Below are 14,996 nucleotides of genomic sequence, written 5' to 3' on the forward strand. Positions count from 1 at the left end.
TTGCCTCTTTGTCTTGGAATTTAGTTTTCAGCAATGTCCTAATAAACTCTTCCTGGTGCTCTCGTTTGACGTGAAGTTAGGCAGAATTTGCCAGAGTGGAAGCAAAATATTTTTTTACTTCTTACCTAGAATGCTTCAAATATATTCAAGCTTTACAGAACATTTTGGCCATTTGCTGTAGGTGTCTGCGAACTGGGGTCATAGCTAAAATTTACAGAAGTACACATTCATTACTTTCAAAATCCTGTCAATTATTACTTTTAAAAAGTTTTGTAGCAAAGAGCTAGATATTAATGGTAGTTTGATAAACAGCTATTTAAGTTAAAAACATCAGATTGCATCTGACACAGATCACTTAAGGATCTCATTAGCATCCATTTTCTGCATGTTTTATGTAGACTCAAGTTGACATTTTGGTTGAAGTTCACTCCGCAGAAAGTGTCTCTTACATGATTAAAAAGAAAAAAAATAACCAGGTCTTTTTTTTTTACCTGGAGGATTAAATAGCTTTTGGTTAGTTCTCAACACAAAACGTACACATTATTTTATACATGTTTCTAAGGTTTCAATCCCTTAGGAAAAAAAAGAAGTAAAATCAAAATACAACTTCCCCATCTGCCCTTGTGAACACACATCCTACCTCAAGTTTTAGCACTTCGAGTCAGACTGTCCACACAACCAGAGCTAGGTGACATCTTCTGGATAAAAGGTCAGGTTGGACAAAATGATTTAAATAAAACTCAGTGAAATAATTTAAAAACATGTAAATGTCCTAAAAAATAGCATTAACTTTTTTTTTATTTTGGATGATTCTGAGTCTGAACAGTGGGCTTCTAGTCCAAAAAGACCATCTTGCTGAATTTGGCTAGATTTTGAAAAAGGAAGGAGAAAATTGCACACAACCTATTTTTCTATGCAGCTTCTAAAACTTGTAATTATGGCCACTAAAATCATATACTCTGTTAAAAAATGAGTACAAAAAAAGAAAATTCATACAAAATCAAATCATTATTTAAGACTTGCTCAAGGATGCTGTTGGTCTGACCTTGCAAAATACTTAGGCAGGTGCTTAATTTTAAGCATGTGAGTCATTATGCCAAGAGAGATTTTATGGTGAACACTAATGCACAAATATTAGTTAGACCGGCTCTTCCACTTCAAGATAAGCATGGACGTAAGTGCTTTGCTGGATATGGATCAGGATGCTCAGCACCTAACAGGACTTTAGGCGCTGATCCAACAAAGCACTTATCCACACGAACAACACTGCTGACTTTGAGATCACTGCTCATGTGCTTAACATTAGGCATGCTCATAAGTGCTTTCCTGGAAGGGCCCGATAGACCAATAGTGTATAAGCTATAAAATTTGAAGCAGTGTATGTTTAACACACCGTGTATTTAACAATGTTAATCTGCTGAGATTTGCTTTTTCTTGGAACAGGGCATGTCTAACTTCAAGCATTTATTTTCAGAAAGTGCGTAAAAAAAGCCTTTAAAAGCTTCTTTGAGATTATGGCAAGTTAAAATAATATTAGCGAGTCTCCTTATGCTCCTTTCATTTCTTCTTTGCATGTCTTTGCGCAGGCATCTAAAAAGGAAAGAGAAAACCCTAGTCATAAACATTAATCTATTCAAATAAGCATCCATGCATGTAGTTTCCCTCTAAAAAAACATCAAGTCAGATGCAACCGAACACCTGAAAACAAGCATCACTGAACTCTTCTAAATTTCAGATCTGAATGCAAATTCTGCTAACTATGCCACCTTTTCCACTGAAAATATTCAAATCACCAATTGTCACTTCTATGAATAGAACTAAGTTTATTACTTAAGACTGAAAACTCTGTGTGCAAGTCCAACCCTTACATATCCCTAAGTCACTGCTGGTATTTCCATATGAAGTTTTCCATGCCCACTGATGCCAATCCATTTGCAACATCAAGTCTAAAAAAGTGGAAACGTAAGAGCTGCTTAATCCCAAAACAACAACTACAAAAGCATCACAACTCATCAGATATTTACGGGAGCATGTAGAAATGGCATGTTAATGCCAAAAAGAAAGAAAGTAAGACCACATTTCTATAATGGTGCTGGCATATTGTTTCATACTAAGCTAACCAAGGAAGAAATAGCAAAGCAGCACTTCATAATGACCTACTGCTACTGCTGGCCAGGCGTAGTAACTATATTTAAATCCTCATTGTGGTAGGAAATATTGTTTTATGTATTTGGCACCACTTGCTCTTCATAACTTGTTACAGCTACATGTTGAGGAAGTTTCAAAGTTACTAAATGTATTTCATAAAGGGAAAAGGTTTTATTTTCACGTGAAAGCTCTAATGGCTTTTGGAAAGGGCTTATTTTTTTGTCATGCACTAATTCCTGCTCAACCAAAAGCACAGTCACTAATAAAATTACTATTGTTGTAAGTTACGGCATAGCTGACAGCTGAAGTCGAGATGTGACACACTAAAGCACAACGCATCTATGCACAGAGGAAGAACTCTAGACTTAGTCCTTGAGCGCAGCAGCAGATGTGAAAGTCATGTACAGGGAAAGAAAAAAAAAATCAGTACCCCAGATCAGAAGTCACCACAAAGGCCTCCCATCTCTATCAGAATTGTCCTCCTCTCCTAAATTCTCACCCTCTGGTGACTGGGACTTTTTCTTAGAAGAGAGGTTCTTGAACTGTTCAGTCGATGAAATGACGCATTTCCAAAATATATTTCACACAACTTCTGAACTATTTAAAACCAAACCCCTAAAACTAGCAGAATTAAATATCCAGAAGAAGAGCTTCTACCATGTATCTGTCCTACCTCATAGTTCCTGTTTCTAATGTAACTCTCTCCCACTCTTGGTTTTCCACTGAAACGTCCATCCCATGCTTGTCTGCCTTCTCAACATCTTCTAGTGCTGGCAATTGGCTTTCCATTAATAGATACATAATTCCTTCCCTCTCATTTACCAAAATACTCCCTAAGATGTTGCTTACTGCACAAAACTTTGCCATTGACATGACACTACGTGCCTGTTCTTTTTCTTTTTTTTTTTTTTTTCATAACATTATCCTGCACTTTGAGTGGTGGTTTTCTAAAGTTGTCATCACTGGTGCATCCCTTCTCCTACTGAAGTTGGGGGGGTTTGACTATCAAATAAACTGCTGGGCTAGGCTGAATGTTTTTCAAAATCCAACCCTTGCAGTTCATGACTGCAATTGCTCATTCCGGGCTCACCAAATGCCAGTTCTTTCCAATCATAGCAAGGACCCACTGGATAAACCAATACGTGCTGCTACAGGGCTGGTCTTCACTTACAGCCTGGACAAGTAAGGTAGGAAAAAAGCAAGATGGCAATTCTAAAGGTGGTGCATATAGAAATTGTCACATACGCACCAAATGGCTTGGGATAATGATTCCAACTGAAAAATCAATAAAGGCTCTGCATCACACACTTCTCAACCTACGTTCAAACACTAGAACTACGGGCTGATTTTCAGAGATAAGGAAGCCCTACAGTAGTGACTCCTTAGAATGCCTGAAGAGCATTTTTTTCTAAGGACTTGATTTTGGTTCTAGATAATCCACTTCAGACAAACATTTTTAGAACTGGGAACATTAACTGTACACTATTGGGAGACCATCCACATTTGTTAAATAAATCTCTCTGTAATCAAAGATAATAATTCCATAGATTTCCAAGTATTTTCCTCTATCTGGAATTCCAACCATACTGACTTCCCCACTTACAAACAATGCCTGAAACTTTGAAAAAAACATTAGTTTGAAAGGCATACGAACCCCAACAACAATTGCAAAACTGCACACAACACACAGCAAGGCTTCTCATTCATTTCTGGTTGGAAGAGAATGCCACAGAGCTCTTTAACCTAACAGACGCCACTGTAACCCATGGGTTGTAAACGGCAGCAAGTAAGTCTGAAGTGGAAAAAAGACATAATTACTAAAAATGAAGAAACTCCTAGTTTCTCTGAAACTCCCCGTTACCAAGAGATAGAGGCAGATTCTCTACTGAGCTGAAGTAGCAAAGTATGATGTATTTTAAGAGTGTCTTTCTAAAACACACATTGTAGTTGATCCACAGCAATGGCTCAGTGCAACAGCTGGTGGATGAAACTATGAGTTAGTGTCGTGCAGAACTGGCTAGACCTACACAAATGATCCCAATGATTCCATCTCTTTTTCAATTCGTCGAATCAGGGAAGTTGCAACATAGCAGACAGCTATCCCTCTGAACACATAGGAATACTCTGTAATGAGGAAAGAACACACCCAAGAGTGAGTACCGCATTTTAAGTAACAGTCCTACCTTGTGCAAAACTTCGTAACACTAAACCTTATCCAAGACACTCATAATTAAGCTTTTGAATTACGCATCCAACTCCAAATAAGCTTCTTTAAAAGCCCCAGTTTTGCCTTTAAATAAGTCTTTCCCTAATTATTTTTGCAAAGACCTATTGACCTTGGAACTGAACATAAAAATACCCCTATATTGCTATGTGTTAAGAGATTTATCATGTAAGCCCAAAGTGATGTTGTAATTCTTCAAGGATTAAAATTTATACACAGGAAAATACCAAAACCCCTTAAGAAATGTCCTGAAGCCTAATCTTCATGTAATGTAGAGCATTTCATCTTCATGAAATGTACAGCAAACACAACAAGCACAAATTTGTTACACAAAGTACTTTATTGCGTTACATGCGCATTGACATTTACTGCAATTTGTTTCTAGCATATTCAAAACAACCAAAATCCCCATGTAGACACTATCTTTGCCTCGATAAATTGCCACCAATGGCAACGCTTACATCAGCACTTAGATTTGGGTCAACTTAAAAATCTAACGATGCCATCCTACTCTGGTGTTATACTGGGTAAAAACCTCCAGAAAGTCTCAAAAAATAATGCTCCTTAAGAACGAAAAACTCTCCTTAAAAACTCATCAAAGGAGGGCATGTCTCCAGCCCAGAATGGAGTGCAACGGAGAAAACTCTGTGGTGGGCTTGACTGAGCTTGCTCTAGAACCAGCAGCACGCCAGTACGGTACCATGCTAAACCTTGCTTCTCAGCTCACAGGACCCTGCCAGTGCAGCGAGGCTGTTTTCCTGACCCAGGCTGGAATATCTGCATGGTACTGCCTTGCCCCACTGAGACTTACCAGCTCTGCCCCACACTAGCTCACAGATCTCTTCATCACACTCCACTATGTACACAGACATGCCCTGCATATACTATACTAACAAAAAACCCCAGGAGACATCTTTAGCTTAACATAAAAATAACCACTGTATAAAACTCTTTCAAGAACAAATCTTTATTTTGATGCTTTAGGTTTGGAGCTGAAGAAAGTAGAAATGGATTTCATTCCACTCTTATCAACTTTGGCTAGAGCCTTCTGTGCTGCAGACATCTTGCTGTTTGCCTGTTAGTGAAATGATAAACAGAAAAAGTTAAGCAGCATCTCCGTAGGAGGGGCGTATAAGCTACAAACTCCTAAATACAGAAGTCAAGCAAGAAGTTGAATTGCTTTTTTAGTACATAGCAGTAAAGCTAATGTTATGCAGGCTTTAAATTGTAGGAGAAAAACCTTACCAAACAAATTTGAGATTATTCAAACAGAAAAATACTTGTCACAAATTACTTAGCCTCAGACAAAGACAGAGAATCAATTACAAGGACAAGGAGGTGAAACATCTTTCCTTTCTGCAGAATGAGGTATCCCAACTCAAACGTTTACTTTGGGATAATCCCTGAGTGTACATTAAGAGGAATAATGCATGCAATAGAACAGATGCATACTGTACCCTCCGACTCAAACTCATGATTATGCTGTCAGCAGGCTGAATTACAGCCTTGCATTACAGATGATGAATAATTCACACTGATTTATTATCAAAGACTATGCACAGTGAAATAAAGGGAAAAGAGAGGGAAGAACTAAGAATGAAGAAGGTAACTAACACTTGCAAAGCACTTCGAGGCCACTGGGACAACTTCCCAGACTTTTACACCTAAAACACATTTTATGAGCCACATTTTATAGAGCTGACCTCTTTTCTTTCTTACATTTTAAAATGTTATGTTTTAAATCTCTAGCTGTTTTCCCTATTAAGAAAACTTTGCATTGACCTTTCTTTATGATACTCCTCAGCCTGCAGGACTTCACAATTACAACACTTGAGATCAGCTAGAAGGTTATGGATAGGATGAAGATATGAAACAACAGTATGATCGTCTGTGTTACAACACAAACAAAAACACTGCCAAAGTATTTAAAAAAGAGTAGTATACTGTACAGAGTCCAAGAGCTATCTTTTCTTTCCCAGATTCTCTCATCAATGTGCTTCATTATTTCAGAAGTAAATCATATTTAATGTTAAAATGATTTCTCTCTCCTCAGTCTATATCTTTATGCTGAGTTCAAAAGCTATAGGTACATAATGGGGGAAGGGGGGAAACATGTATTTTAAACTATTTATCACGTTCAATTAGGGGGCAATCCTCTTCTTACTTCAAAACTAGTATGTGCCCTGAATACAAAAAATTCTGGGAGTTTTAGGGGGAGGAAGGAATGCAACTGTCACCAGCTGCTTTTCTTTGCAAAGGGATAAAGAGTAGTCAGCACTAGTCTGAAGGTCACAAGACCAGCACAGAGGGCCTTTTTGGTTCCCAGTGGACTGGAGAAGGATTCATTTTCTTTCAGTGTTCAGAGAAATAAGCCAGTGCAAGCCTCACAACTTTGGCACACACAGACAGAATTTATTTCTTTTCACATCTCTGTTGCTCTCCTAGGAATAGTACAGTGGCAGGCACCACTGGACTCAGATTTGAATTGGCCTCCAAACTTGCGTTGGAACTGGCAATCAGCAAGTTCTGTGTTGATTTAACTTCATTAAGTTGACATAAGTAAGTGCACAAGCAATATTTCTAGGTAAAAATAAAGCCTGTCTTAGCATCCCTTGGAATTTAAGTGAATGCCACCATCTTTGTTTCTTTTTCCAATAACTGTAATTTAACAGTTGCTATCACTAAGCCATAGGATTTCTCATCTAAAGATCTCAAAGAGCTTTGCAAACATTAGCTGAGCACCTTAACACATGTCAAAGTCTGTGAGGTTCACTGGAATGTTCACTGATAAAATACAAACAGTAACAGTATAGAAGAGTTCAGAATGGGACATCAAGACTGTCAAAGTCAAATTAAACCTGAATGAAAAGTTCAAGAAGACATAACTACAGACATCTGCCATTTTGTATTTTTTTTTCTCATGTGTTTTGGAAGAGAAAAATAGGCACTCTGGCTAATGTTGGATATTAAACTATGCTTTAGCAAAACATGCATAAATGCAAGGCTTGCTTACCTTTTTGGTTTTCAGATTGCTGCTGTTAAACTTAGTATAGTCTTCTTCTGCTTCCACAGGGACATCTGATAATTTCCTTTTCTGAAATGTTAGAGTGAGGAAGTTGCTCTGTCAACCACTTATGATGTACACACATGGAAGTTTAAAGCTTTGGTTTTATAATGTAACCATAGCACCAAAATAGGACTGGCAATCAACTGAAGAATCTGCAGTAACAGTGGAAGATTTCTCTCTCTGTAATTGTCTTCTTTACATGTGAATATATACCATCTCTACAGTATCCAGAAGAGATCATTCAGTGTCATGGGAAGCATTTTCTTCTTCCTAGCCTTCTGAGGAATGACTTCTAGAAATCACTCGAATCCTGTTTTTAACTTCCATGATTGTGACTTTGGTGTCAGAGTCTATTTAGAGAACCTTTACGGAGCAGCTGTTGGAAGTTAGTGTCTAACAACCAGGGAACCTAGACTCTGGTCCCCATGGTCTCATGGAACTGTGGAGCAACTCCAGTGTTATTGCTATCTGCCAACACCCGTGGATCATCATCTCTAGTCTATTATCTGTTTGTGCACAACCTTTAGAAGTAATTAGTTTCTACAGTTTGGCAACAGTGAAACACTGACATAGTTCTGCTGACTGCTTCATCGCTTGAATCCAACAGTATATTAGGAAGCTTGACTCTGCACGTGCGGGGTGCCTTCTAAATTCAGAAAAAATGGAAGTGAATGGTTCTCGGCACTTCACATGATCAGGCCGTAAGAATGAATATTTCTTTCCATAAACTGTGAGCATGTGTTTAGTTTAAAGGTGAAAACTTCCTGGTATGTTTCCAAAAGGGAAAAAAAAAGTATATAGTATTTTACAACACTGTATTTTTATTATTATTATATATCTGATATTACTACCCTGTCCTTAATATCCTGTGAAATCTAAACTGTGGCCTTCCTAGTTTTTGTGCCAAAGAGAGTGATTTTGCAAGCAACTTGGATGGTACCATACATTTTAAGATCCTGTTTTATTCATTTTGTTTATGGTGCTTGTGATCTCTCTCTCTCCCTCCCTCTCTCTCTTTGGCACAGAAGCCAGGTCTGCAGCTTAGATTTCTCAGCTCTTAGAACCAGATCCAACAGCAGCCTTTTCTTTTGATTTCAAAGGGATCTGGATCAGCCTCTCTAGGAGGCTGTTTACTGTGCTGTGATTACATTTTCAAATGACAATCTAATGAATAATTACTATTCTCCTCTTTTTGGAATCTGATAAACAAGTTTTTAAAACTTACAACAAAATGTTTGCACTTCAGCAAAACATTTGCTGTTTAGTTGTAGCAGAGCCTACATATTCTCTGGAGATGTCTGTCATCATCTGCCAATGGCCAGACTCCCTATGCTGACAAACTGGACAGTATGACGATTACAACACAAGATCAATGGCTTACAATTAATACAAAGAACATGTAATTTTGATTTAATCATTAAACCACAGAGTCCAGACTGTACCCAGTTTACTCTTGTACTACAAGAGAGAGAATCTGTCGTAGCTTTTCTCTTAACCACTTAAGTTTCTAAATCTTTCCTCCCTTCAGAAATTATTTTAACATCATTCCTAAACATGCAATTACTTTACCATAATAGGAAATACGTTAGACTCTTCTTTATTTGCAATAATCCTATACTATGTCTGTCAATACACCTTGCCCTCATGAAGAGAAATGTCAATGCAAGTGAATAAAAATGGTCTGAAGGAGACTACAGGTTCCAGTGTACAAGCCTGCCTTGCTCCTCTGCGATTGTGAAATAAAGCAGTATTTTAATCTCTGAAGTTGCAAAGACTTAAACACAGAAGCATTGTACACACCCTGGTCAGTGCTCTGGAAACTAATCAGATCCTCAGCAAGATTTCACTGCCCAACAACTGAACAGTTCTAAGCCTCATTTCCTCTGTAACCAAACTGCTGAAATAAAACTATTTTTAAAAATAGATTCTCAGAACTATCCCAATGGTATAAAAGCTATTCGTACATAATATGTAATGTACATCACATGTAGTTTAATATAGTTGTTGTAACATGCTTATATGGCTAATGAATATCAGTTGGCTCCTGATGTGTGTTTAATATTTCTTACAATGCATAAAGATAATTCTTAACTGAATCAAAGGGCCAAGTAACTGTGCAGCCAGAACAACTGTCCAACCACATGGAAATAACTTATATCCATGGATATACATTGGAGAACAAATGCTATTAATAACAGTAGGGCCCAATTATTCCTGCATGTGCTAGCTGACATACTGCTTAACAGAACAGTCACTGAACCAGCCAGAAATGAGGTTATTTTAGACTTTTTTTTGCTAAGTAGCAGGGGCATTGCAGGAAAGGTCGGTGTAGTAAGTAACCTAGTTTCAGTAGACATAGGATGCCTCAGTTTAAATTAAATGGAAAGGATAATCACAAGTGGGGTTCTTGATTTTAGAGTGGCAACCTTTGCAAACCATATGCCTTACTTCTCTAAGCCAAAGCAAATGGACTTGATGTGTGAGGAGGACACTTGGAATGTAAAAGAAAAAGACGGAAGAAGTTATTTTGGATCTTTTACTTCAAACGAGGTGAAAAATCTTGAAGGAAAGAGCTTCTCAGATTAAACCACATGAATGCTCCCCCTTGCTCACACAGATGCACACATATTCCCCCCCTCAAAAAAAAAGATACTAGGAGTAAGCAGAATTCTACAATGAACAGGGAAAACAAGACTGCCAAAAAAAAAAAAAAAAAGATTTGTTTTAGGGGTCAGGTAATACTGGGATAAAGTGAGAACTGCAGAAAAGTCAAGCTGAGTTAGACCTTGGAAAGGAAATTAAAACAAATAGTAGAAAGTTGTTTAGCCACAGAGGCAAAAAGGGAATCAAAAAAGAAAAAGTGAAGCTGCTATACAGTAAGGATAGGATAGATATTAAAGCTAATCTATGTGTAGCCCCAAAATGGAATAAAACCTTTGCCTCAGTAAATTGTTTTCAATAAAGATGAAGAGGTTAAACACAGGGGCAGAAAACAGAAATCGCTCTATTCAAGACAGAAGTAAAACTCAATATGCTGACACTGTCGGGAAACTGCCTCAGAAATCAAAAGTCCAGAGGCAAAACCTGGCAACTGTTCTATCAGGTAGGGACCATATAGCTGCAGAATAGCCAAACACCAATCTATATGTAAAGAGGAGGAAAAAGTGATAGTAGGCCTCAGCAGAATGGAGGGGGGAGAAAAAGTGAAAGAAAAAAGAATAATTAAAGATATAGAGGAAATAAAAACTAAACATAGGTAATGCCTACTGACTTATCTTTTTTTCTCAAAGATAACACATTTTCTGGTGACAGAAAATGTGAAGGATTGCCAGAGGACTTGACATGGTGCCACTTAAGCAACTGAAATTACAGAAAACAAAGACTGCATAAGAATTTTAAGGCAGGTAAGAAACTGGGTAAAAGGGAAACAAAAGGCGAATAATGCAGGAAGGGATGTCATTGGATCAGATGGAGATTACTAGCGGAGTGCCATGAACAATAACTATTCAAAATGTTCATTAATTGTTAATTAAAGATAACAGCATGCTAACATTTGCTGAATGTACACCACTGAGTAGCATTATGAATACCTAAAGAGCTTTTAACACTATGAAGGAAAAGCCAGAGAACCTTCAAGACTGTAACCATTAAAAACGGATGAAACGTACAGAAGTACAAGGTCATGTACACAGCAGCGAACCGCATGAATTTCTTGTAAATCTGAATGCTGATCAACTAAAGATTGCCCTGGAGAAGAAAAAACAACTGTGCGTCTTAACTGTTCATGGCATGACTGTGAGCTATCTGGTACATCACACAGTAATAGAGGCAAATGGGATTCTAAGATGTGATGAGATAAAGTACTTCCAGTTAAGACAAGAAGGGAAGAATGCCATCATATTGTACCAATAAAAGTTTTATCATTAATAATTACATATGATTCTGGTCACCTGCTTTGAAACAATTGAATTCATCTTCAAATAGGTGTAAAGAAATGTTCCTGCAATGATGAGGGAACAGAGAACCCATCTTACACAACCAACTTTGGCTTCACAAAATGAAAACAGAAAGGATATATGTTTTCCCTTTACACATTGAGAGAACTAATGTTAGGGAGGGAAAAGAGCCATTTCAATTAAAAAAAACAATGATAATGTTAGCACAAAAGTGCAGGGGAATAAATTGGCCATGAATAAATTCAAGGTGGAATTTACAGGAAGGTTTCTGAGCATCAGAGGAATGAGGTTATAGAACAGTCTTCCAAGAGAAGTAATGGAAATAAAAAATCCTAATGAGACTTACAGTGAAGAATGGTCAGTGTATGAGAGATTATCCAACATGGTTGTCTGGGAATCCATGACCCAGGAGGTCCCTTTCAGGGTCCTCATAAATTACATAGGAAAGAAAACCTATGAGGTCATATTGTCCCATCAACCTCAATAAAACTAAATAAGCAAAACACGTATGAAAAGACTGCTGACCAAAAACATAAAATATGTCTCTCTCTTTCCCTCCCCTTTTTTAAACAGGAAAAGCAACCAAATATTCCTTACTAAAAAATATGAAGTACCTGGTAAATTTCTTGCGTTATTTCAGATGCCTTTCACAAGGCCAACTTACTTATTGCACTGTACCCAGTGCTCGGCCTAGTCTAGTTTTAATAATAATTCAGAGAAATTAGCTTACAACACAATGTATCTGTGAATATCTTAATGTTCTCCTACCTTCAATGGTGGCTCTAGTGCTGGGCTTTTAAGTTCTGGGAGCCTGTAGAACAAAAGATTTTAAGTTATAAATTAAGACAGCTGGATTGCACAACCTAAAGCTTATAATTCCTTCCCCACAAAGGCTGCTTTCGTTATCAGCTGCTCACACATGGCATGCATTTACAAAAAAAGCAGCTCATGGACTTTGTATTTCTGTCTTAGATAACTAAAACAGAGCCCGGCACCGTACAGAAACATGGGGTCTTTTAAAAGTTCTTAGATCTGGCAATCAAAACAGGAGAACTCCACCTTACTTTTGAAATCCTTGGCTATTAGTAAGACGATGTTATAAAGCACATACCATCTATTCAATGAAACTGTTAAGCTACGGGACTTCAAGCTGAAAATTGCACATTTTTCCACAGGCCACCATAACAGAACCCTTTGAACAGAACTGAAGAGAGGGGCAGGTGCAGGGTCCCAGTGATGCTTCAAGCAAAGTATGCTGCTGGCAGGGAACACCAGGATGAGGATGCTGGCTCACCTTCCAGATTTAAATATAAACTAACACAGGTTAGATATGTGAAGTCAAACCCCAGCAGCACTGAGTGAGTAGGGAAAAGGAAAGAGGAGAGGGGATGAGGATTCTACTCCTGGCTCTGCTGCTCATGCTTGATAATTCTGGACAAACTGCTTTAACTCTTTGGATTTCCTTCCCCGCCTTGCTTTAAAATGGGATACATGGTTCAGGGTTTCATGATGCAGCTGTGATGACAGACATTATCAGACACATATATTACACCTTTCCTCCAGCCCGTGGTCCTTAGCATCACAGGAACAATGGAAAGGCATAATCTACATTTGAAAAAATCATATTTAAAGTGTGGCAAATATAATCTCATTGCATCATTCACTGCAACCTTGATGAACAAATCTCAGTATTCAATATAAATGACCAAAAGGACATTAATGCATGCCATATAAAACTAGCAGCTAGCTGGAACAATACTTACCCTAAGTATTTTAACAAGTCCTTACTCAGATCTTGAGGAATATATTCTGATATTAGCCCATGGGCATACCGGACATAGTCTTCAGGAACAGGGCAGGGAGTGCGAAGGAGAAGAAAAAGAACATCCACGTTATATAGTCACGTTGCCTTAGCCATGTTGCATGCGCTACCATAAATCATAAGGTTGAATTAATAGTAAGAGACTTCTAATGGATACACTGTGATGGTTCTCTGTGTTGAGTAGTTTATGTTATATGACACTTTTAGGTTTATTTAAAAAGTAAAGACTTACTACACTCACTTTGTCAGCACATGTTATTAATATCTGCTGTATGTACTTTACAAAAGCTGTTCACTTTCTGAGAATACTAGATATCATGTATTTTTCTGAAGAAATTAAATTTTAAAAACCTGCAAAAGTAAAAAGCTGACTCAACAGAACACACAATCATTAATTTTAAAGCATCTGGATCTTACAATTATTTGGCAAGGGCTTCAGTACTAAAGTACATTTTCTGGCTTCAACTGAAAACAATTAGATGAGACAATGAGGCTATTTCAAAGTCTTGTACTTAATTTCAGTACTTTACGGAAAATGCCAAGGCCTATCTAAACATCACTGGCAAGACGGGATAATCATCTGTGGAAATATGAACTACTAGAAGCTGTTTTCAGTACAGGGCACTCCTGCTATAAATGTTTTTCTGAGAGACCGGGAAAAAAAAAGTGACTCTTTTATAACATGAAGTCCTAAACCAGATCCTTTCCCATCACATTCTACACAAGCACTTACTGATCATGGGCCGAACCTTTTAAACTTGCTGTGTTGGGGTTGCTAGGGAGTAACTGCACCCATGCACAGGAAGCATTTGCCAGACAGACATTAAGCTAAAATCTCACCTCTGAATTCCATCTGCAACAGGCCAGCTCTATCTGTTCACATGCCTACACACTTTGAGAGTTCACAAGCACATGGTAAACTAGTCTCAGGGTGGTAAAGAACTATTTCTTCTGTACTAGAGATAGTTTCCTCTTTTTTTTTTTTTTTTTTTTTTAATCTAAAAAGCCCAATGCAAACTGGCATTGAAGCAGAAAGCATTAACAAACTGACACCAGCATACACATTTCAACTATACTGACATCAAATTCTTAGCATCTCCTATCTGCACTTCTCCTTCCTCCACTGCCTAGATTCATCAAGGATTTGTCACTCCCTAAGCCCACTTTAGGGTCAGGAGAGAAGAAGAAATAATTCCAATCCAAGACAATTTCACCTCAACACTTAATATGTCCAATTTATCGCTTAAGAAAAATATTCCCATCATTTCACTCTTTGCATTATGATACTCAATGGTGAGTCCAAGTCAACTGCCATTATTTTGTACTAAATACAAAATCCATTCTGCATTTCTGCCTTGAAGCAATCTTCACTGACTTCCTTTACCAATTTTAAAATACCACTGTTTGCCTTCTAGGGAGTCTGTGTTCTCACCCTAGCCTTGCTTTGTTATTAACTTCCTGCCAAACATCAGGAATACTTGCGCATCTCCCTTCTTTGTCTTCTGAATGAAGTACTCAGGTCTCACACGTTAAACCTCCCCTCCTTCCCCATTTGCACTCATCATATCCACCCAGATTTTTGCCCTACAACATCTGTAGATGCTAACTACATATACCCATCTATTTATAAGGTACTGAAATTTCATAATACCCCTACGAAAGCAATTCTCTACAGAAATAAATTGCACTGTCATGGCAGTGAAAGGATCAGACAAGAAAATTAGTCTTATTAAAAATAAGTGTTGACTAAGGTCCATTTGATTTCCTGTCATTCACCTT

General features: G+C 37.8%; 1 protein-coding gene across 6 annotated transcripts in view; it reads right to left on the reverse strand.

The window, feature by feature from the left end:
• Positions 1–523: 523 nt before the first annotated feature.
• RNASEH2B (ribonuclease H2 subunit B) overlaps positions 524–14,996 on the reverse strand; it is a 43,948-nt gene continuing 29,475 nt past the window's right edge. For 3 of the 6 annotated variants that reach the window (XM_082303933.1, XM_082303932.1, XM_082303934.1), the window contains 4 exons: positions 13,159–13,237; positions 12,164–12,206; positions 7,386–7,466; positions 4,749–5,447 (listed from right to left, as the gene is read on the reverse strand). In XM_082303933.1, coding sequence (XP_082160059.1) covers positions 5,340–5,447; positions 7,386–7,466; positions 12,164–12,206; positions 13,159–13,237 — 311 coding nt within the window. In that variant the 3' untranslated portion in view covers positions 4,749–5,339. Of the gene's footprint in view, positions 1,591–4,748; positions 5,448–7,385; positions 7,467–7,912; positions 8,204–12,163; positions 12,207–13,158; positions 13,238–14,996 lie in introns of those variants that run through there. The other 3 variants (XM_082303935.1, XM_082303937.1, XM_082303936.1) reach the window with 3 other exon arrangements.

The sequence above is a fragment of the Platalea leucorodia genome, assembly GCF_965183815.1.
Source record: "Platalea leucorodia genome assembly, chromosome: 2".
NCBI classification, from domain to species: Eukaryota; Metazoa; Chordata; class Aves; order Pelecaniformes; family Threskiornithidae; genus Platalea; species Platalea leucorodia.